Source organism: Hermetia illucens, chromosome 2 (genome assembly GCF_905115235.1).
Source record: "Hermetia illucens chromosome 2, iHerIll2.2.curated.20191125, whole genome shotgun sequence".
Lineage (NCBI taxonomy): Eukaryota > Metazoa > Arthropoda > Insecta > Diptera > Stratiomyidae > Hermetia > Hermetia illucens.
Window position 1 is genome coordinate 14,064,914 of NC_051850.1, and position 21,885 is coordinate 14,086,798.

General features: G+C 42.7%; 1 protein-coding gene across 1 annotated transcript; it reads left to right on the top strand.

Annotated features, from left to right (window-relative positions):
* Positions 1 to 1,183: 1,183 nt before the first annotated feature.
* Positions 1,184 to 20,364, top strand: LOC119650032 (vanin-like protein 1). Its single transcript, XM_038052513.1, has 6 exons — positions 1,184 to 1,292; positions 1,352 to 1,492; positions 1,556 to 1,699; positions 11,397 to 11,722; positions 19,333 to 20,109; positions 20,166 to 20,364. Exons 1-6 carry the CDS (start codon positions 1,224 to 1,226, stop codon positions 20,320 to 20,322), a joined length of 1,614 nt encoding a protein of 537 aa, XP_037908441.1. The 5' UTR covers positions 1,184 to 1,223; the 3' UTR covers positions 20,323 to 20,364.
* Positions 20,365 to 21,885: the final 1,521 nt, after the last annotated feature.

Consider the following 21,885-nt stretch of genomic DNA (forward strand, 5'->3'; position numbering starts at 1 on the left):
CCAGTCCACCGTATCCTCTACTGTGTAGTCGACCAGTCTAGGACCTGGCTGAAAGAGAATCTTGATGAAGACGAGCTCCTTATTCCTTCTCCCACACATCTTCATGATGATCAGGTTTTTAATTTTTTTCTGCTCCATACGAGTTAGTATTAGTTCCGGAAATACTTTCGGCAGTATGGCCAGCCGCATGATCTTTATCGTATTAACATAGTTAATGGTGGGTCTCCCCTCCCCTACTTTCACCCCTGAACTCCTCGGGATTTCCCCTCTCTTGGACTCGTGTTTGGATTTCTTTTTAGCATTCTCTTCTTGTGAAATGACCTTCGCTTCTCTCCGCTTTCTTGGTTCTGATACTGAAGGCTTAGGTCTGTTCTGAGCTTTTTTAAGGGGCTCTTCTGGATTGAGGAACTGAAATGTTCAAACAACCCCCCTCCGCCACATGGCTACTATAGACGTCTACAAGCGCTTGTCGACGGGACATTTCAGTAGTTACGGGAGAAAAGTTCGTGTGAGAGATAGATAGACAAACGTTGAACCGATTTTAATAAAGTTTTGTTTCTTACAAAATTAGCATCTTATTTCCATGGCTTAAGGTGCAGTAAATTCGCGCAAAATTGAAAATTTTGAATTGTTATAGCTTTGATATTAATAGCCAGATTTCCACAAAACTTTGCCGAATTATGCGGGATACTCTTCTATACTAATACAAAATTGGTACACTTAGGGTAAGTTTAAAGGGGCGGGGTTTCGTTCAATTTCAAAAAAGTTGGTAGAATATTATTATTAAGTTTATTGGGGATGGATAATATTGTGAGCATTTCATATAAGCGCATGGCGTTGAATTTTTCGCGATTTTTGGCATGGATAGTTTTTGAAAATAAGTCAATTTGCGTCAAAACTAAAATCTGCTTGTGAAAGTACTAATTGAAACCTTTTATTTGATACCCTACATGGGTATGTTAGGTGAAAAAAATTGACATCCCCCCTTTGCATAGATGAGGAGTTTTTGCCGGTTTCCGCCAAAAACCCCAGAAGTGGCGGACAACTGTAGCAGCTTAGTGTTCCCAATTTGGCTCATATTTGGAAAGACACATACATATGTGTCTGTAGCGTTGAGATGCTGCAATCGATCTTTATGACAAACATTTAACACGGATAATGAATTCAGTAACTTATTGGATTCCGAAGCGTTCAATTTGCTCCTCTTGTCTCTCTGGTGCGATATGGAAGTAATAAAAGTGCTAACTACTGTGCTTTTTGCTTTGGTGGTTCTTGGTGTTAGAAATATCGAAGTAGATATATCTCAGTTGTGGAATACCAGGATAGATAACAGTGATTCTTCGTTTTATAGGCAAATCAACCAAATGAAGATGATTTTTATACAGCCGGGGTGTTGGAGTATAGTTACTTGGTTTCCAACAAATCGATGGAGGAATCCGTCGAGCTGAACGTTAATGAGTATGTTCGCTTCATAGAACTCGCTAAAAGAAAAGTAATTGAATCGTAAATTACAAAATGGGGTTTTTTAAATATTAACCGATTTTTCCCCGTTTAGAATGTTGATGTCTTGGTATTTCCTGAAGCAACACTTAACCATGATTTTATCGAAACTCGAGAGCAGTTAAGTGATTACGCGGTAGTTACTCCGGACCCCAAACTGAAGATTGCCCCATACGAGCATGAAAATGATTATTCTTCCGTAAGTAGTTCCTTCTGGCACTAGCACTATTTTCTACTAAATTATTTTCTTTTTTAAGGTTTTGTGTAAAACAAAACCTTATTAAAATCGATTCAATGTTTGTCTGTCTGTCTGTCACATGCATTTTTCTCCAAAGCGGCTAAACCGATCCGAACGAAATTTGGTGGACAGATGGGAACTATGAAATCCCACGCATACAGTGAGTGGCATAAATTTAGGTGGAGTTTAAAGGGGGGCTCCCCATACATGCAAAGGAGGGATTCAAAAATTTTTTTCACCGGAGATAGTTGTGTATCAAATGAAAGGTCTCGATTTGTACTTTCCGAAACTGACATTAGTTTTGGCATAAATTGCAAAGTGCGTGAGCAAGAAGTCAAAATGTACGCATTTGAAGTGAGACAGGACTCACTTTCGGAAACTACCCAACCCAGAAATCCGAAAAAAATCAGGGTGGTGCGCCTAGATGAAATCTAGGCCTCAAAATATGTCCTATTACGATATCTACTCAAATAAACTTACTAATAGTATATTACTACTTTTTAGAAATTTACTGAAAAATCCCCCTTAGATTCATCCTAGGTCTTCCGAATTTTGTACCAGCATAGGGGACAATATTTCGTATATATGTGCTATTCATGGAAATCAGGCAATTAACGCCAAAGTTATAGCAGTTCAAACTTAGCAATTTCGCCGAGTTTACTGCTTCCAAAGCCATGCAAATCAGATGCTGACGTCATAATTACCCGGAATAATTGACATTCGCGTGGAATATTAAAGTCAAATTTATGAAGAATCTATTTATCTGCAGCCCTTTTTAAGGATTTTTTGTAAAACACTTTTGTGAAATCTAATCTTCGAGAGATGTCCCATTCCGGTATCTGCTCAAAAAGTTTACTAATAGTATATTATCAACTTTTAGAAATAGACTAATAAACTCCCCTTAAGTTCATCCTAAGTGTACTAAATTTTGCACCGACATAGAGGACAGCCTCGTGCATACGCATGCCAGGTTTCATGAAAATCCAACTATTAGTGGGAAAGTTATAGCAGTTCAAACTTATCAATTTCGTGCTAATTAACAGCATTCTAAGCCATACAAATAAGATGCTGACGTCATAATTAACGAGACTAATTGAAATTCGAGTGGAATACTAAAATTCCATTCAAGAAGAATCTAATTCTCCCTAGCCCTTTTTAAGGTTTTGTTTGTAAAACAAAACCTTATTAAAATCGGTTTACTGTCTGTCTGTCTGTCCCTCTGTCTGTCTGTCTGTCTGTCCGTCACACGCATTTTTCTCGGAGACGGTTATAGCGATTGACACCAAATTTGGTAGAAAGGTGGGAACTGTGAACGCTCACACGCATATAGTGAGTTACATCCTCTTACGACGAATTTAAGGGGGGGGTCTCCATACATTCAAAAGGGGGGTGTAACTTTTTTTTTCATCAAATATAGTCATGTGGGGTATCAAATTAAAGGTCTCGGTAGTACTTTTCGAAGCCGGTATTAGTTTTGACTTTTGCTGAAAAGGTGGGGAGTACGGGGGGTTGAAAGTGGTCATTTTTCTAACGAACCCATTCTCAGGAACTACCAAACCGAAAAATCTGAAAAAAAATCAGGAGGCTGCCACTATATAGTGCCTAGCCTCCGAAATACTCCATATCGATACCTGTTCAAATAAAGTTAATAATAGTATATTACTATAATTTTTAGTAATTGACAGGAAAACCCCCCTTAAGTTCACCCTGGAATCACAAAATTTTGCAGCAATGTAGGTTACAGTATAGATCATGATCCTGCCAAATTTGGTGAAAATCGCGCTATTACTAACAAAGTTATACTAGGTCAAATCTGTGCTCCTCTGCAAATTCAAGTCTATGAATGTCAATATCACTTGAAAGTGGCTATTTTCACATAATATATGCATATTTTACGTGCTACATGCCAATGGGACAAATGCACACCCAAATCTCTTTATAAAAGAAATACACAAAACCTTTCTTACCTGAAGCGTCTAGCTTCCGGTTTCCCGACTTGTTTATATTTGATGTTGGTTAAATTGTTTTCATTCGCTAATAATATTAACCTGAGGGCGTGAAGCGTATGAGGTTGACCATTATCAACACAGGGCTTTCCATCAAGTGATTTATTTAAATCGCTTTCTAGAAAATAGAGGGCAATGGAGTTTTTAGCTATATTACACGGAGCTGTCGTGCACTCGTCGCTTCTCACATCTTTTTCTTATTCTTCAGCCTTCAGTTCACAAACGGGGTCGGCTCGTGGTGATCGGTTTCGTCATTTTATTTTATCAAATGCCTGATCAGGATGTAATCGCGAGACCTTTAAATCCCCATCCAGCGTATCAAGCCACCATTGTTTTGGCCGGCTTTTTGGTTGCTTACCATTGCTTTCGATGTTCTGATCAATACTGGTTGTTGAATTCTCGTCAGCGTGAATTACGTGACCACACCATCGAAAACGCCTCTCTTGCAGTTTTTCCACGATCAATGCAAACCCATATCGATCGCGGATATTCTCATTTCAGACGTAATCAAAACGTGTCACGCCACCAGTGCAATGCAACATCTTCGTCCCCATTACCGCAAGACGCCGTTCATTGTCCTTTATAGTCGGCCAACACTCAGAACTATAGAGAGTGGTAGACGGATGACATTGCAGTAAATTTTAGATTTGGGACGTGCGTTGATACGTCGATCACAAAGAACACCAGTTGGGGAATGCCACTTCATCCAGGTTGCATTAATGCGTGAAACAATTTCATTACGCAGTTCTCCATTGGCTGATAGCGTTGACTCGAGATATTTAAATCGCTGAGTTCTAGCAATGGCAGTAACCTGCCCTTCGAGATACTTAAATCGCTCAGTTCTGGCAATGGCAGTAACCTGCCCAGAACTGGACGATTTCAATATCTCGGGTCAATGTTATAAGCCAATGGAGAACTACGCTATGCTCCTCACATAGGGAAACACAAAACCTTTTATACCTGAAGCGTCAAGCTTCTGGTTTCCCGACTTGTTTCTTATTATTTAAAATTATTGATTTCTCAAAATGACATAAAATGAGGTTTTCACTAATCGCAAAGTTACAAATTCAAAAAAATTTCATTCATTTCCGATCTGATAGTATGTTTAGATGAGAAGTTAGTAGATAGCGTCTATCCCAATTGAAACAAAATCTTAAAAAAGGCTTGTCATGTTATGCCGCTTAACAAAAAAATATTAGTGACCCTAGCGAACTGCTTTAGATCCTCCTTTTAACAACAATCAACAATATATAACCAGGCGCAATGTAGGAGAACGTTCCACCTATATATGAAGAAAGTTAGAACTATACAGATTAATCTTATCAACAAAATATGTCTGTTTGAAGCAGATCCGTAAATATATAAATAATGAGTTAACGTCATGGTCAATTTTTCCTCCGTAAAAATGATAACAATTGATGCATAAAGTGAGCTGTTGTAGATTATTAATAATTAGTATTATTTTTGAGAATCATTCTCATCCGTATGTTGCGATAGCAAAGTATAGAATAATCTGGTTAGCGTATTGGCTTTTTTCTACAACTGAAAACATATCACTTGGTTACGACCTAGGTTTTAAAAAAAATTGGGACCTCTGAAACGAATGAATTGCTGTATTTGTTGTTGAGGTTTTGTGTTGAACAAAATTTGTTTAAAATCGGTTTAATCGGAAAGAGTTATACCTATTGATACGAAATTTGGTAGGGATGTCGGAACTGTGAACTCCCCGGCATCTTGATATGTTGAATTTAAGGGGGAGGATGTCCCCATACATACAAAAGAGTGGCGTAAAATTCTTTGGTACCGAATATAATCATTTATCATCAAATGAAAGGACTTAGTTATACGTTGCTTTGGAAGTTATTTGTAAAGGTGGAAAGGGGGGGGGGGGGGGGATGTGTGGAAGGGAAAAAATTATAGTTATAAGTCAAGGGCTCAGTCTCAGAAATTATTCAATCAAAAACTAAAAAAAAAATCATCGAGCAACCCCCTATGATATCTAGGTTTAAAAATATCCTCCATGATGATTGTTTAAATAAATAGATTTGGAGCTCCTCCAATTTCATCGTAGAATCATAAAATTTTGTAGTAATATTGTCGCAACACTACATTGTACTAATTCTACTATTGATGGCAAAAGTCTAGCAAGTCATCTATTTTCTTAGTAAAAATTAGAAGAATAAAGTACAGTTTAACATAAATACAGGATTACATACACTAAAGTTCTACGAAGTATCTATTTTATTCAGTTGCTTCTTATTTTTGTTCAGCCTTTGTCCCGTTCACAACCAGGGTCGGCTCGTCGGGATCGGTTTCGCCATTTTGTTTTATCAAAAGCTTGATCTGAATGCAATCGCGATGTTTTCGAATCCCCATCTAGCGTATCAAGCTAACGTTGTTTCGGTCAGTCTTTTGGTCGCTAGTGACTTCGATGTTCATTAGCGTGAATTACGTGACCATACCATCGAATATGCCTCTTTCACAATTTTTCCAGATCCTTGCAACCCCATGGAGAGAATCAAACCGTATCGTACTCAAATGTCCTCTCCGGGAGGTAACTTTCGAGGAGCTTAGTCAAATAACTAGGGATACCCGTTTTAGCCAGTGAGCTTTTTATCCACTCGAAGCTGGCTGAATTGAATGCATTTTTGACGTCCAATATCACCACAGTGCAACACTTCTTAGACAACATCGCGTCTCGAGCCAGCATCAAGACAACGTCAACAACGGTATGGTGTACGTGTCGAATGCTTGCTTATGTTTTCTGCACTACCCTTTATTTGGGAGGAAATGCTCCATCACGATATCAAGCTGAAGATGCGGACAGGTCATTTGTGGTATTCGTCCTCTCATTTTCTACATAACCACCCTGTACGGTCAAGCGACGACGGCTTTACGGTTTCTTATCAGGGCGGAGGCAAATCGTCAGACGTTGCCTCACCTCTGCCCTGGGAGCAGCGTGACCGTAGCGGCTCACAGATGTTGAATGCTCCTTTATATAATTCGTAGAACACGACATGCCCACGAATTATATTGAGCGCAAATCCGCCTTATTGACCAGAGCTTGGCCAGAGCTGAAAGCCGTCGTCGCTTGACTTTTTTAAAAGTTTGGGTGCAAGCCCTAAGCGAGGGCTCCGTGGACCAGGAAAGAGGGAGTAAGTTGCTCCCCATTTGGTCCGGTCCTGCATTAAGACTTAGGACCCCCTTTATTGTCAAAACGAACCCTGTACGGTGTTCTCCAGGGTCTTTGGTCTGCCTCTGCGAAAAGTTCCTTGAAGCATTCTCGCTTGCTGGTCCGTACCGCTTAGTGGATCAACTATAGCAATTATATATATATATGCCAGCTATTTTTGCTCCGACGAATCCAATTTCTGAAAACTCCATCCCTTCCTGAATGGCTTGATTTCTACACGCCCATATTGCCGCCTTGCCAGTTACATCTATAGCCCAGGCATCAATTTTAATGTTGCGATAAGGCTCGCTGATTATGTCAGCGTCGATTCCTCTCTCATAGACGGTTTGCGAGAGTAGGTCTTGCGCCGGCTCGCAGAGGTTGAGGTAGATTTGGTATCAATATCATTTCTTTACTGTATCCAAGGCTCTCCTAAACACTGGCCATCTGCTGCTGTCTGCAACGTGCGGATAGTCGACACCCACTTTCCCTGTGCAAAACATTCATTCAGGTTCAGCCTTGCACTCCCTGTACATATGACCTGGTGCTCAGAGGTGGCGGCGAGGAAGATGGGGCGGCAACCCTATCGGCCAAACCAAAATCAAGTGGCCGAGGAGAACCTCCATAGTGGTGGCACCGGGAGACGCTGTAATCACTTTGGTTTGCCGGCCGTGATTCAGTTGGCGAATGCTCCAAAGGCCTAATCAGGGCGATCAGACCCGAGTCTGCACGGGGACTCATCTGAAGTGGCAAATTGGTCACGAAACCTTACCAGGGTTATACTGGTACCATGGGAACCGGGAAAGCCCCTGGACTCACATACTTCGGGTGAACTCCTGTTGTATGTAAGGACAGCTCGGTTATTTGCGGTTGGCCCCCCTAGTGGGAGTTTCATGGTGGTTGTGGTTATGCTCAAGCGAGAAGAGACCTTCGGGCATCGACGTGGTGTTGCGTATCAACACGGGTGCCGTACTCCATAGTTCGGTAGAGATTTAGGTAATTCTTGTATCCACCAGTATGAATGCTAAGCCATGCACTTGGTATAGACTGGTACCGTTGTTGCTTGTCTCAGCGGGGCTCTGATTGTGGTCACAAAATCAATCCGTGTCTGAAGAGGACCGTAGGATTAAGTCTCACGACAGGTGCCTACGTAAAACACTATGGGCTTCACTGTACATATGACCTCCCCCCGTAAATTTTCTGCATTTTTTGGACCTGTCACAGTCACCGGTGCATTCCGCGGCTATGTGGCCAAATTCCGTTCGTGCAATTCATCGGCTAAAAAATCATAAGTCGCCAGGAGCCGATGGAATTACAGCCGAATTGGTTAAATATGGAGCCGACCAGTTACACCAAGTGATTCATCAACTTGTGCTCAAGGTATGGGACAGCGAATCAATGCCTGACGATTGGCAACGAGGCATTATCTGTCTCATACATAAAAAGGGAGATATCACACAGTGCAGCAATTATAGAGGTATCACGTTGCTGAGTACCATCTATAAGATATTCTCCACTATCTTACTAGGCCGGATAGCCCCATACGCCCAGAACATCATTGGCCCATACCAAAGAGGCTTCACTCCAGGCAAATCAGCAACAGATCAGATTTTCTCTCTGCGGCAAACGATGGAAAAACTGTTGGAATATGGACAACAGTTGCACCATCTGTTCATCGACTTTAAAGCCGCCTATGATAGCATAGCCAGGGTAAAACTGTACACGGCCATGAGAGAATTCGGTATCCCGACGAAATTAATAAGACTGACTAGGCTGACCCTGACCAATGTGCGAGGCCAGATAAAAGCAGCAGGATCACTCTCAAGACCATTCGACATCAACAACGGTCTACGACAAGGGGATGCGCTATCATGCGTCCTCTTTAACCTGGCCCTCGAGAAAGTGATCCGTGATGCTGAGGTAAATGCAAGAGGTACGATCCTCTTCAAGTCCACCCAACTACTGGCCTATGCTGACGATATCGACATCATGGGAAGAACCACCCGAGATGTACAAACTGCCTTCATCCAGATCGAGCAGGCGGCGCGAGATCTTGGGCTGCACGTCAATGAAGGCAAGACAAAATATATGGTGGCAACGTCAGCACCGAAGACGAATCAACCAACAACATCAAACCGCACTGGTCAAACACAAACACGAAGAAGAATAAGGATAGGAGAATACAACTTTGAGACCGTTGACAATTTCTCCTATCTAGGGTCGAAAATCACAACCGATAACAACTACGATGATGAAATCCGCGCACGGTTGTTGTCAGCCAACAGAGCCTATTTCAGCTTACAAAAACTGTTCCGCTCGAAACGTCTCACCATAGGGTCAAAGCTCTTACTGTACAAGACTATGATCTTGCCAGTCCTCATGTATTCCTCGGAAACTTGGGTTCTCAGCAAGAAAAATTGCGAACTCTTGGCCGCGTTCGAGAGAAGAATCCTCCGAAGAATTTGTGGCCCCCTACATGAGGATGGACGATTCCGTAGCCTACACAATGACGAAATCTATGAGCGATAACATGACCGTCCGGTTGTGGATAAAATCCGGCTCAATAGGTTACGGTGGGCGGGTCACTTAATCCGTATGGATGAGGATGATCCCGCCCGGAAAGTCTATAAGGGCAATATCTATGGTAGAAAAAGAAGACGAGGCAGACCCTGGCTAAGATGGAGCGATGGCGTGGGTCAGGACGCCAGACAGCTTTTAGGGATATCGAATTGGTGGACTTAGGTGCAAAACCGGGATGTCTGGAGTTCCTTATTAAGGCAGGCCTAGACCGGATACCGGTTGTTGCACCGTTGATGATGATGATAGCAGCACTGGAGGGACACCTGCTCCCTGAGTCGCCAAATGACTCAACCTATTTCTACTTTACCAGCCGCCAGTAATTTGAACGCTGTTTCAGCTGGTAAGGTTATAAATGCCGTTTGCCTACCACCGTATGCTTTCCTCAGACCTTTGACTGAGGAATCTTGGAAAATCAAGCGGTAGACCTTTGACTGAGGAATCTTGGAAAATCAAGCGGTAGACCTTTGACTGAGGAATCTTGGAAAATCAAGCGGTCCGAACTGCTTTTCTAAGGCCTCGCGGATATCTTCCTTGTTTGTGATTTCATCAATGTCTTTGCAATTTATCATAATCTCCTGCTTTCTGGCTCGTACTTGTGCCTCTTCCCTTAAAGACTTCTCCACCTTGCCGAGGAAATTTTCACCTGTATTGCTGGGAAAGCTCTTCAGCTCCAGCATCAAATCTCCGTTTTGGGGGGCGTCAATTCGGTCGATACTTTCTCCAAGGTCCATCAGCTTCGAATTTGATTTGACCTTCTTGAGGATATCGGCATATTGCATATCATCTTTTTCCGAGATGATAAACAATTCGGAACGTATTTCTTCTTTTAAGTGTCATACTTTTCTTTCCGCCAACCTTAGTCCATGCTTCCTTGGTTTCTTTTTGGGGCTTTACTTCCCTAGGGTCGACTGGAGCCGGCCCCGCTGTCTCCACGATTTTGGTCACTTTGTTTGTCTTCTCCTTTGCCGATGAGAGGCCTTTTTGCCTTTTCGCGTCCTGCGAGTATCCGAAAGAATTGTTCGCGCCCTCTCTACTCCTCTTTTCAAACTTACCGCCCTTTGGATTTTGAGGGGGCGTCACTTGTGTTGCTTGAGTGACGCTTGCTTTCTTCGAGGCATTTTTTCGTCCTTGGCACTATTGTATAGTGCACGAATGGCTCGGACCATGTTTTTGATGGTCTAGTGTACATTGCGTTTTCCCTTTATAAATTCGGTCAACTTTATTATTTTTCCTTCGCGTAGGGCGAACAATGATTCGTCCGTATTCCGCCACTGCTCTATGGGCACTTCCATATTTATTAGCCTTCCGGGAGCTTTCCTGATTTCGCAGGATCGTCGGGCTTCTCCTAAATGGATCAAGCACTAGGTCTTGCGACATCTCCCGGCCAGGTGTAGCCACCCCTCTATGGGCTAATGAAAGACCAGTTTGTGAAGCATCTTTCGGTGTTTTTGGAACAGGTGTTCTCGGCAGGGAAGTACTCCTTTTAAATGCCTCTTTTTCAAGGCTGCTTGTAGTATTCGATGTAACGGTGGCCAAGTAATTCACCACCGAAACACTGCAGGGGTCTCTGCACGGAACATTTTTTCTCCTTTCTTCTTCCATATTGATTTCTTGTTCTGGGTGTTTTTCCCATAGCCACTTTTGTCCACGGGTGGGTGTTTTTCTCTCACCTACCCGACCTACGCAGAAACATGCCCATGGACGCACACCTCCAAATGCGTACAAGTGTATATTCCCACGCATCCGCTGAGCCATCCCTTATTCGCACGAAGGGACTATGTACAAATGGGATAGTTCTGCACTCAAATATATTTACATAAAAAATCAACAAAACCTTTCATACCTGAAGCGTCTAGCTTCCGGTTTTCCAACTTGTTTAATAATAATAATATTTTAAAAGATTTTAGTGAAACTCTCCAAGGCCGCTAAGGACAATCAGATTTATGTTCTGGTCAATCTGATTGAAAAGATGCTGTGTACATCGGAATCTGATGCTTGTAAACCACCACATAATGTCCATAACGATGGTTATTGTCTTTACAATACTAACGTAGTTTTCGATAGAAAAGGACGTTTAATATCCAGATATCGTAAAGTGAACCTTTACATTGAGCCTCGTTTGGATGAGCCATCGGAGCAACCATTACCTATCTTCGAAACAGATTTTGGTGTCAAATTCGGACATTTTATTTGTTTCGATGTTATGTTTAAATACCCTTCGAGAATGTAAGTATTGAATGTAAATATTACTATACATCATCACTATATCATATAATATGAAACGTATATGCATGACAATATTTTTATGACTCATTAACACTTTTAAGATTGAAGATTTAAAATGAGATTAAATTTATTTCCAACGGTTTTCCTAGTTGGTTTGATCTCCTGTTTCGCACTTCTCTGCTCGGTCAATAACGAGTTGGCATGGGCAGTGGGACGTCTAAACACTCAAATTTTTAGGACATTTCTTTCTTCAGTTCCTAGTAAAGTTAGCCGGTACTAGGAAATTTATCTCGTGCAGGTGTTTTGATTGTTGTAAAGTATTTCTCTGCCAGAGGATAACTACGTCTCCTAAGCCTTTTCCAACGACTATGCAAGGATATGGATTTAAAAAAAAATATCGGTTCATGTGCTTTATGAGATGTTAGATACTTTGGTATTCTCCGCATATTTTTTGGAAATTTTAAAAAGACCCTGCTGCACCAGGATGCAGTACAATGTGTGGGACTCTCACCTACTAAAACCATTTCCACTTCTCCGCCCACAGTTCCGCGGACCACCGTGAGGTATTACTTCGCGAGGAGGGCTCTAGTTTACACCAGCACAACGAAGTCGCGCGAGTTAACGTTATTGGAAGGAGAAACTCCAAAAAAAATATAGTTATTAATTTATTCGGACAACGTTCCACGGCTACAATATAATTACAACTCAACTCTTATGAAAAACAACAATTTTTATTAAACCTATAAACATATAATTCTAAATTAACCTAACTTATGTACTACCTTAACAGCCTAGCTTAATCTAAGGTACAATCTATGGCTTAAACTAACTTATCACTAAAGAATAAATGAAAAAATTTATGAAAAGTTCTTTGGAGGAAAAGTCGAAAAAAACCTCCATTAGTTGAATTTTTTTTTATAAAAGCGGGCGGGCGGGGAAGGAATTAGGATGTGGGTTGGGATGGGGGGCATGCGGGAGGGTTTGGGAAAGGAAGCTAGGAGTGGCGCTAAGGATGGGTAGGTTTTGTAAACTGAGATGAGGAGTAATTACCGTTGTAGAAGATTACTCTACCGCCGGGGTCGAAAAGAAGGTTACGGGCCTGGAGAGATACGAGCATTTGTGGAAACAGATGAGTTCGTAGAAGATTCTCTTCGACGATCTCGATCTGCATGGCCTGGGAGCCTCGGATCAGAAGATGAAGCCGAAAACGAGGAGGGGACGGATAAGCTGTTTATAGCAAAACAGCTTGACTTTCTGAGGAGTTGGAGTGGTGTATTTTAGGATTAGGTAGAGGGATTTGAAGGCCCCTGTTGCACGGTTCAGTGCCTTCGTGATATGTGGGACGTGGGATAGGCGGGAGTTAATTGTCACCCCAAGGTAGGTGACTTCCTTGACGGTTGGGATGGTGTCGTTGTGGATCTTCAGGGATAGGGTTGAAATGTCGTTCCTCATTTTCGGCGTCATCTTAGCGGTACCATGGAATACGATGGTTTCGCATTTTTGTGGGTTCAGGGACAGTTTCCAGCGGGTGAAGTACCGGTAGAGCTCGTCCAAATAGGAATTCAAGCGGGCTTCACCGGCAGGGATGTTTCTGGTGGAGGTGTAGAGGATGAGATCATCCGCGTATTGAAGGATTCGGATTGGATTTGGGTGTGGAGTTGGTTTGGGAAGGTCTGCGGTAAACAGGGAAAAGAGGGTAGCGGAGAGGACTGACCCCTGAGGGATGCCAGCCGGGGCTAGAATATGGGGAGGAGAGGTGTTCACGGAGTTGGACTTGGGATTTCCGCCCATCAAGAAAGCTAAGGATTAGCTTGCAGAGGTGCGGATGGAACTGGAGGACTTCAGAAAGCTTGTATGCGAGTCCATATTGCCATACGGAGTCGAAAGCCTTCTTTATGTCGAGGAGACAGGCTATGGTCGGAGCGTTTCGGTTGAGACCGAGGAGGACGTCCGATTTGAGCATGAGCAGCGCATGCTCGACTGAATGTTTGGGACGGTTTGCGAATTGAAATTGTGGGATTGAATGATTGGAGTCACAGTGCTCGTCGATAGTGACTTTGATGATCCGCTCGAAAATCTTGGCGGAGGAAGAGAGGATTGAGATAGGCCTGTAGCTATCGGGATTTAGTGGATTTTGGTTTTTCTTGGGGATAGGAACAATTCGAGCACTCTTCCAATCTGTTGGGAAGTGGGCGTTGATAAGGCAGTGGTTGATGATGGAGGACATAATGGGGGCAATGCTTGGGGCGCATTTCTTAAGGACGATGGCGGGGATTTTGTCAAGCCCAACCGATTTCTTGTTTTTGGAGGCGGCGATGGCCGCCCTGACGGAGTCTGGGCTGACAAAGTGGATGGGGAGGATATTCTCTCGCTGACTTGGGTCGGCGAGGGCATGGTTGAAGGGATTTTGTGTGGGTTGGGGAATGAGGAAGGAAGGGTTGGTTAGGAGTTGGGAGATCATTCCGTTTACCTCGTTATCGAAACTTGGTTCACGGAAGTGGAGGGTACAGTGGTGGGCTTGCAGGAAGTGGTCAGCGAGGACTTTCACTTTTTCTTCCGGGTGGGATGTTTTGGGGAAGGATCGCGTTTTGTTGGACTGATTTGCCTAAACGCGGGCAGGTTTTTCTGAGTTCCCTGTATGTGCCAGGGTTTAGCTCAGTGTTGGAGAGGCGGTTGTGGAGATATTGGGTGTATAGGGTCAGGATTCGTTCGCGAATGGACTTGTCCAATTCGCGGATTTCGGTGAGGAGGTGAGAGGATTGCGGAGAGTATCTATTCCTAAATAATCTCCGCCTGAGGGTCTTTTTGTATTGGATGTCGGATAGGATATCGTCGGGAAGGGTGATTAGGTTGCGGTAATTTAAGGGACGTGAAGGGATCAGTTCATCGCATACTTGCCGAACTGCTTCGGTGTATTGACGAACTGTCAGGTCGATGGATTCGTTAGGAACTGTACAGTTGGATGGGAGTAGGAGAGGCTGAAGTTTGGTCTTGAGGGCAAGGTTGATATGTTTCCAATTTGCACGCTGGAAGTCAGGAACTGAGGGTGGGTCTCAACTCTTACGTGCTAAAGTTACAATTTTATATTTTCTAAATCTGCTTACACAGGTGGGTCAGGTAAAATGCATATCCGGCATGTGTCGTTGGAATTAGCTCGAATCATTGGTTCGATGATCTGCACATTTTGCTGAGTGGGTGGTTATAATGTTTAGCTGATTCGATGGCATGTGTTGCATTGTCGGAAGGTTTTAGATGTTAAGGGATGATCTCGTAACTCGCGTCCGTCGCATTTCCGGGCTGGTTCCAGTTACTGCAGCTTTTTCTGTATCGCAGTTACTGTTGTGTTTATCGCACTCCTACCTCAGTATCTCCTCCATGATTATTGGTTCCGATAACTACGTTGCGGGTGTCGTTTAACCTCCCCCTTTCATTTGGGAATCTCGGACAGTGGAATGTAACATGCTCCGGGTCCTCGGGTGTAGCGGAGCATTCGAAACAGTCTGGGGACTCATTCAAACTGAAGCGATGCAGGTATTTCCTGTATCCATCGTGTTCCTTAAGGAACTGGGTAAGGTGGTAATTCCATTCTTCATGTTTGCGCTCAACCCGTACAGCTACTTTCTAGCGACCTTTCAGAAGCCCGCAGTCACTACTGCCGAATTCACACTTCTTCTCCGATAGAGACAATGCGCCTTATTCGCTAGAAGTTCCAAGGGAATCATCCCCGCAATGACACCTACTGCCTCATCAGATACCGTCCTATATGCACTACACACCCTCAGCGCAATTGGCCCGTATGCTGAACTTACCCTTCACTGGCTCACTGTGTTATTCAGTGCGCCCATACAGGAGCTAAGTACAGTAGAATGGTTTTCACTACCCCTACGATAAGCAGCCGTCGAATAGATTTTGGCCCTCCAATATTATGCATCATCCTTGATAGAGATTGGCTAGCCTTTGTTGCTTTTTCGCGCGCAAAGTTCAGGTGCCTCTTGTAGCTCAATTTGGCATCGATCATTACTCCCAGGTACTAATGATCGATTTTGAAACGACCTCGTGATTACCAATCCGGATTTTGACAGTATCGACGCCTCCATCTTATCTTCCGCCAGGTCCAATTTCACCATATGGAGCCATGCTTTGATGGCATGAATTGTTTCGGTTGCATTCAGTTCTACGTCCTGGTGTTGTTTCACAACTACCACCACTGCTAGGTCGTCTGCAAAACCAATCAATGTTGCCTCCTTCGGCACGTGAAGGCCGGGGACTCCGTCGTAAATTATGTTCTACAGCAGGAGCCCCAATACCGAGCTTTGGGGAACACCTGCTGTCACAATATATTCCTTCGGTACGTCGTCCGTCTCCTACCATAGAAGTCTCTCCGAAAGGTAACTCTCGATTATCCGTGTTAGGTATATCCAATATCCATATATATTCTGGGATATCCAGTTTAGCCAGGCAGCCTACAATCCAACTCCCGTTGGCTGAGTTAAAGACATTCCTGGAATCCAGCGTCACCACCGCGCAGCACTTACCAGCGGCCGATGCCTTCTGGGCCAGGTGTACGATCGTTGCAATGGCATCGACCGTGGACAATGCTCTGCGAAATCCGTATTGTCGCTCCGACAAACCACCTGCTAGCTCGACAAACGGAGGAAGCCTGTTGTATACCATCCTCTCGAATATCTTCCCCATAGTGACTAAAAGACAGATTGGGCGACATGAAGAGGATACGCCGGGTGGCTTTTGGGGCTTCAGTAGCAACCCCTGCCTTTTCTATTGAGCGGGAAACACTCCTTCCACTATGCACGATTCAACTTCAGGGCTTTGTATGGAATCTCACCCAATTCCGAACCCTTATTATCCTCAATTCTTCCACAGGTCTTCCGTAGTTCCTCTTCGATAACCCCGGGGATTGTGAAGACATCCGGTTGGATCATTGGTCTACTTTCTTCCTGTTGTGGCAAAAGAATTGAGATTATTTTGAAGAAGAGTCGCGGGCACGTCACTTGAGGTGATTTTTGCCCACGAATCTTGTTCATTACAACCTTGTAAGCGCACCACGGGTTCGCATTTGTTTCAAGGCACAATTCCGCTTATTTTCCCGTATAGTCTTCTTAAGGCTACTTCGAAGATCGTGGTATTCCTTTTCTGATGTTCTGGTTTCCCTGTGGTCCTTAGGCAAAACCTCCTCGCTCGCAGACACGATGCTCTCAACAACGCGATTTCCTGGTTTCACCAACTTTATTGTTTCAATCCTCTATGGAAGCCTTGATCAAAATGACCTGGCAAGAGGTACCCCGTTTCTTGAGGATAAGTTATTTCCTTGATCAAGAATGATGGAATTAAGTTTGGATCAGCAATCATTTAATAAAGCAATTTGTCAATATCTTGTGAGTGCCTTTTAACCAGTAAACCTATAACCGAACAGAAACTTTATTATGTTCACTACTTCCACGTGCTTCAACCTGGCATCTGGTATTCTCCCAGGTGCACAGAATGGCTCTGGCTCATATAGTGGCATCGCTACTCATTCCCTGGCCAGCTCGCAGGCTGGTTCATTGCCTTCTAGCCCAATGTGCCCTGGAATCTAGAATATCCAGACCTTATTGAGCAAGCCGAGTGTGTTCAGTCTTTCAGGGCATTTCTATACAAGTTTGGAATTTACCTGTCAGGGCCTAAGTGCCTTAACAGCCGCTTGGCTGTCGGTTAGAATAACAATTAGTTAGATAGATAGATATGTAGTTAGAATAAATGTTTAAGATGTGGAAACCATGCTGCTTTTAAATTGCAGCGACTGGGTTGTCTCCAAATACTTCTTCACAACACCAGATTGGAACTTTCTTCCTGGCCTGAGTTGGTGTGACTTTTATAAAACTATTCTTGGTTTTGATGTTGTCTTCTTTTTTCTGAAACCTTTGTTGGCATCTACAGATGAAATTAGAACATACCGCAAGTTTCTCCTTCAGCTTCTCAAGAATTTCAGTGCTTGGGTATCATAGAGAGGAGAGAATGGTAGTTTCACTTATGGTAATGGATTTCCATTTCGGCAACCAAACGATCACCCTAAACTCTATATATCCATGGCGGCCATTATGTTGTTGATTGACGAAGTAAATTTTAGTGTTTGGAAGAATCTCAACATATTGTATGTCATTATTAGTTGGTTCAGCACTCCTAGTTCTTCCGACTACAGGGTTCATGGAGTGCCTTACAAGTGAAGTTTTCGAGCTTTTCTTTTCATTAACTATGTTGATAGTTGATTGCCCGCCGAGCAGATTTAGTCTCGTGAAACAGGTCTAGAAGGCGTCACGGAGTCGTTATCCGTACGGGCACGGATAGGTTTTCCATTCCTGGTGGTTGTTCAAAGATCAAAGAGCTATTCTGATGATTTTGAGCAATCCTGGACCATATCAGATATTACCTTCTTGTTTCTTGGGTTACATTGATAATAGCTAAGGAAATTCCTTCATGTTAGCCCAAGTGTTGCAGTGTCCCATGGTTATCTAGATTTGGAGTGGAGGCTTTGAAAGTGTGACAAATTATGGTTTGTTGCACCGCGGGAATGTTTCTACAGTACACTACTCTATCTCTTTTCTTCTTTAGGCTTTGGTCCGTTTTGTAGTAGAACTAGCTCATCTAGATCAGTTTCACCATTCTGTTTGGGCAGATTCAAAAGTCAATCCCCCTTTATAGTAGCAAGCTATTGCTGTTTCAGTCCGCCTTTGGGTCGTTTTCCATCGACTTGCGGGTTCAAGCTATTAAGTTCTTGCTAGCCATGCCATCAAAGAGGTCTCACTTGCATTTTTCCCGTGATAGATATAACCTCATAACATATCGATCGTGGCTATCTTCATTTCGGACGTGATTATATGCAAAACACTATTTTTTCCCCCATTATCGTGAGGCGCAGTTGAGTTTCTTTGGTAGTTGACCAGCATTCGAAACTGATAAATTTTGGATTTGAGACATTCCCTAATTCATTCATCGTAAGGAATGGCAGCTGTAGACTGCCATGGTGTAATTTACCATGGGTTGAGAGCATTGATCTGAGGTACTTAAATTGGTCAGTTCTTGGTTGGTCGCTGTTGACAGTATAGTGGCTGTTTCGTTGGAGCTGATTGCCAGAAACTCTATCTTATTCAGACTCAATCGGATACTGTACTGGTTGATTGAGGATTCTTCCACTTTTAGACAAGCAGCTCGCTGATGTGAGACGCTATGAAATCATCCCATGCGTAAGCCATTGTGAGAGGTGTTGTACTTATTCTTCATTTGGTGGCAGAATAATTTAACCACCAAGTACCACATAAACTAGGTGTTGCAATGTATACTAGATGAGTTTGTGCGGCACTCAGTCAAACACTTATTCTAGATCTAGGAATCAATGTAGCGAGGGCGGCCCTTATTACGCTGTTTCTCCACTCGTAGTTGCGTAGAATGTGTCGCATAAGTAGTTCTACCGCTCTTGGTATGCAGTAATTTGAAGGATGTCACGCGTGCGGTTGTGTAATATCAAAATAGTTTCATAAGATTTAGCATTTATGTTGGAACTTAATAATACGCTGATCGATATAAATTGATCTCAGCCATCTTTTTCTCTTCAACAGATTAGTTCAGCAAGAGAATATCACAAACATTCTCTATCCAACATATTGGTATGCAGGTCTTCCTTTCTTCATAGCTGAAACCATACACCAGGGTTGGGCCTACAGCAACAATGTAAACTTCATAGTCTCCGGTGCGAATGTCCTTCACTTTGGAATATCTGGTGCAGGAATCTACTTTGGTCGCAAACGAATCCAAGCAATAGAAACAAAGCCAGATCCAGTAAGAAAATTGTATACTGCAAAGGTACCTAAAAATATTAGAGCAGATATCAAATTCGAAGAACCTCAGATTAGAGAAGAAAGTTCCGCGGCAGATCTTCTCAGATTGAACGTAAGTGAAAATTGGGTATCTGAATATCCCATTTTCTTTCCTTTGAATGAGCCACAGGAAACTGTATGCGTCAATGACAATAAAATATGTTGCACGGTTGAGGTTAAGAGAAAGGATCTTAAAGTTCCTGACGGAGCACTGTCGTATAAATACGCGCTAAACCTGAATTACAGCACGAAGCTTTATATAGAAAGACGAAATATGGGAGAAATATCTTGTGCCATTGTAGCATGCACTGGAGAAGCCATGGATACCTGCGGAAAAAGATTTCACACTGAAAATGTAGCTCCAGGAATAGAGTTTGAACATATTAAAATTACAGCCAAAATTCGTTCAGATAAATTTGAAGATGTGATGATCCAACCAAATACTGTGACCACAGGACTTTTACCATTTGATGTTTCGAATTATACTCTTACTGAAACTGATGTCTTCCCAGACCAAAGGTATGTAAAAAAATAAGGTAAATATATTCACTAATGGCTGAATTTATCTCTTTCAGTTACAACTATAAAAATTTCACCATTGAATCGACGACAACAGTGTCGGAGTTTTTAGTTTTTGGAATGTATGGACGAGATTTTAGCATGGATCACGATAAAATGGAGGATATTGCCCGTTTTCATGAGAAATCAAAACGTAATAAAAACTCAGTTTGAAATTATTGCGAGCGATATCTACTATAAAATAAAGTGCCATGAAAAGTGAGTTTGGATTTTTCTTTGAGGCAATAGGAGGTGATAAGGTTACCACAAAACTTGTGCTTGAATGGACGTATCATAGGTAAGATAGCGGAATGCCGATAATTCGTACCCCATTATTCGCACTTCCGGATAATTCGTAGAAATTTGGTGGCCCCGAGAGTTAGTTTTCTTTACTTTGTACCCCCGATAATTCTTGCCAAACCGTCAGTCCCTTGACTATACGAATTATCGGGATTCTACTGTATTTAGCTTCTTTAGTATGTCTGAAGTAATCATAATCGCTATTACGAATGGGCCGTCGGCCAAGTTTAGCGGAATTCCACCTCTTATAGATTCATGAAATGAGTGGTCATCGTAATTTATTTATTTAACGCAGGTGGTGAGGCAGCGTAGTGGGGAAATGGATAGGTGACGTCTGCAATATTACAAAAGTGATATCACCTTAAAGTCTAATATCACATTATTATCACCGAGCGTGATCCGAATATTACCAAATATTACAACATCACCCAACATCACCGCCTTATCTCACATTACCGAATTACAAAAGTGATATTGTAATATGTACGTCGGGACTGCTTTAGGCTGACTTCTGGCTGGTTTTTGGGTTGCTTTTAGGGTGGCGTTGGGTTGGTTTTGGACTAGCTGTGGGTAAGAAAATGATTTTGGATGCACGTGAAATAGGGAGTGCTGATTCTTTGCTTTAAGTAATATATTTGTAATATTATGGAATAAATATTTGCTGCTGGTTGATGTGATCTACGTAACATTTCCTCGTACAAGCGCGGAATGCTGATGCTGACTATCGCTTGGAACTAACTTTGTTCTCTCGACTGACTGTGAAGGGATGGTATCGATTTTATGTGTGATAGATAAACTTTTAATTATGCCAAACAATGAGAATTTCTAAGTGAACTAATGCTTGTTCTTTGCATGCGAAAATATTGTACTATCTATTATTTTATATCTTTGTAGAATTTTTTGTTTATTTTCTACTCTAGCATAAAAGGTTGATTCCTACTTCATCAATAGCTGCTTTACACTATGAATTTAATAAAAATTTTCAGGGCGCTACAGTAGTTCGGGTGGCCTATATAATAATGGAATTTATAAGCGATATCATGACGTCTGGGAATGAATAAAATCCGACTCAATTGCAGACGTTGCCTCAGCTGGAGCAATGGCGAAGGCCAAAATACCAAATAGCTGTGAGGGACGATGAATTAGTGGAGCTCGACTCAAAACCGGGATGTTTGGAGTTCCTAGGTCTAGCTCCGGCACCGGTTGTTACGCCGTTGATGATGATGATAATGCACCAGACCCTTCTACATAATCATCCAATCCAGCCGCCGCCCAGGTTTCCTCTCTGCGCGCAAGCAATGGAAAGACTAACGGGACTTTGGCCATCAGTTGCACCATCTTTTCGTCGTCAAGGCCGTCTATGATAGGATAGTCAGGGTAAAACTGTACCCGGCTATAAGAGAATTCGGTATCCCGACGAAATTCACAAGACTGACA

What these genes read in the sequence shown, in the direction of transcription:
- LOC119650032 (XM_038052513.1), top strand. Translation starts at nt 1,224, where the DNA reads ATGGAAGTAATAAAAGTGCTAACTACTGTGCTTTTTGCTTTGGTGGTT. An exon ending in TTTAAATACCCTTCGAGAAT is followed by an intron (nt 11,723 to 19,332) that starts GTAAGTATTGAA and finishes TCTCTTCAACAG; the next exon opens with ATTAGTTCAGCAAGAGAATA. An exon ending in GATGTCTTCCCAGACCAAAG is followed by an intron (nt 20,110 to 20,165) that starts GTATGTAAAAAA and finishes TATCTCTTTCAG; the next exon opens with TTACAACTATAAAAATTTCA.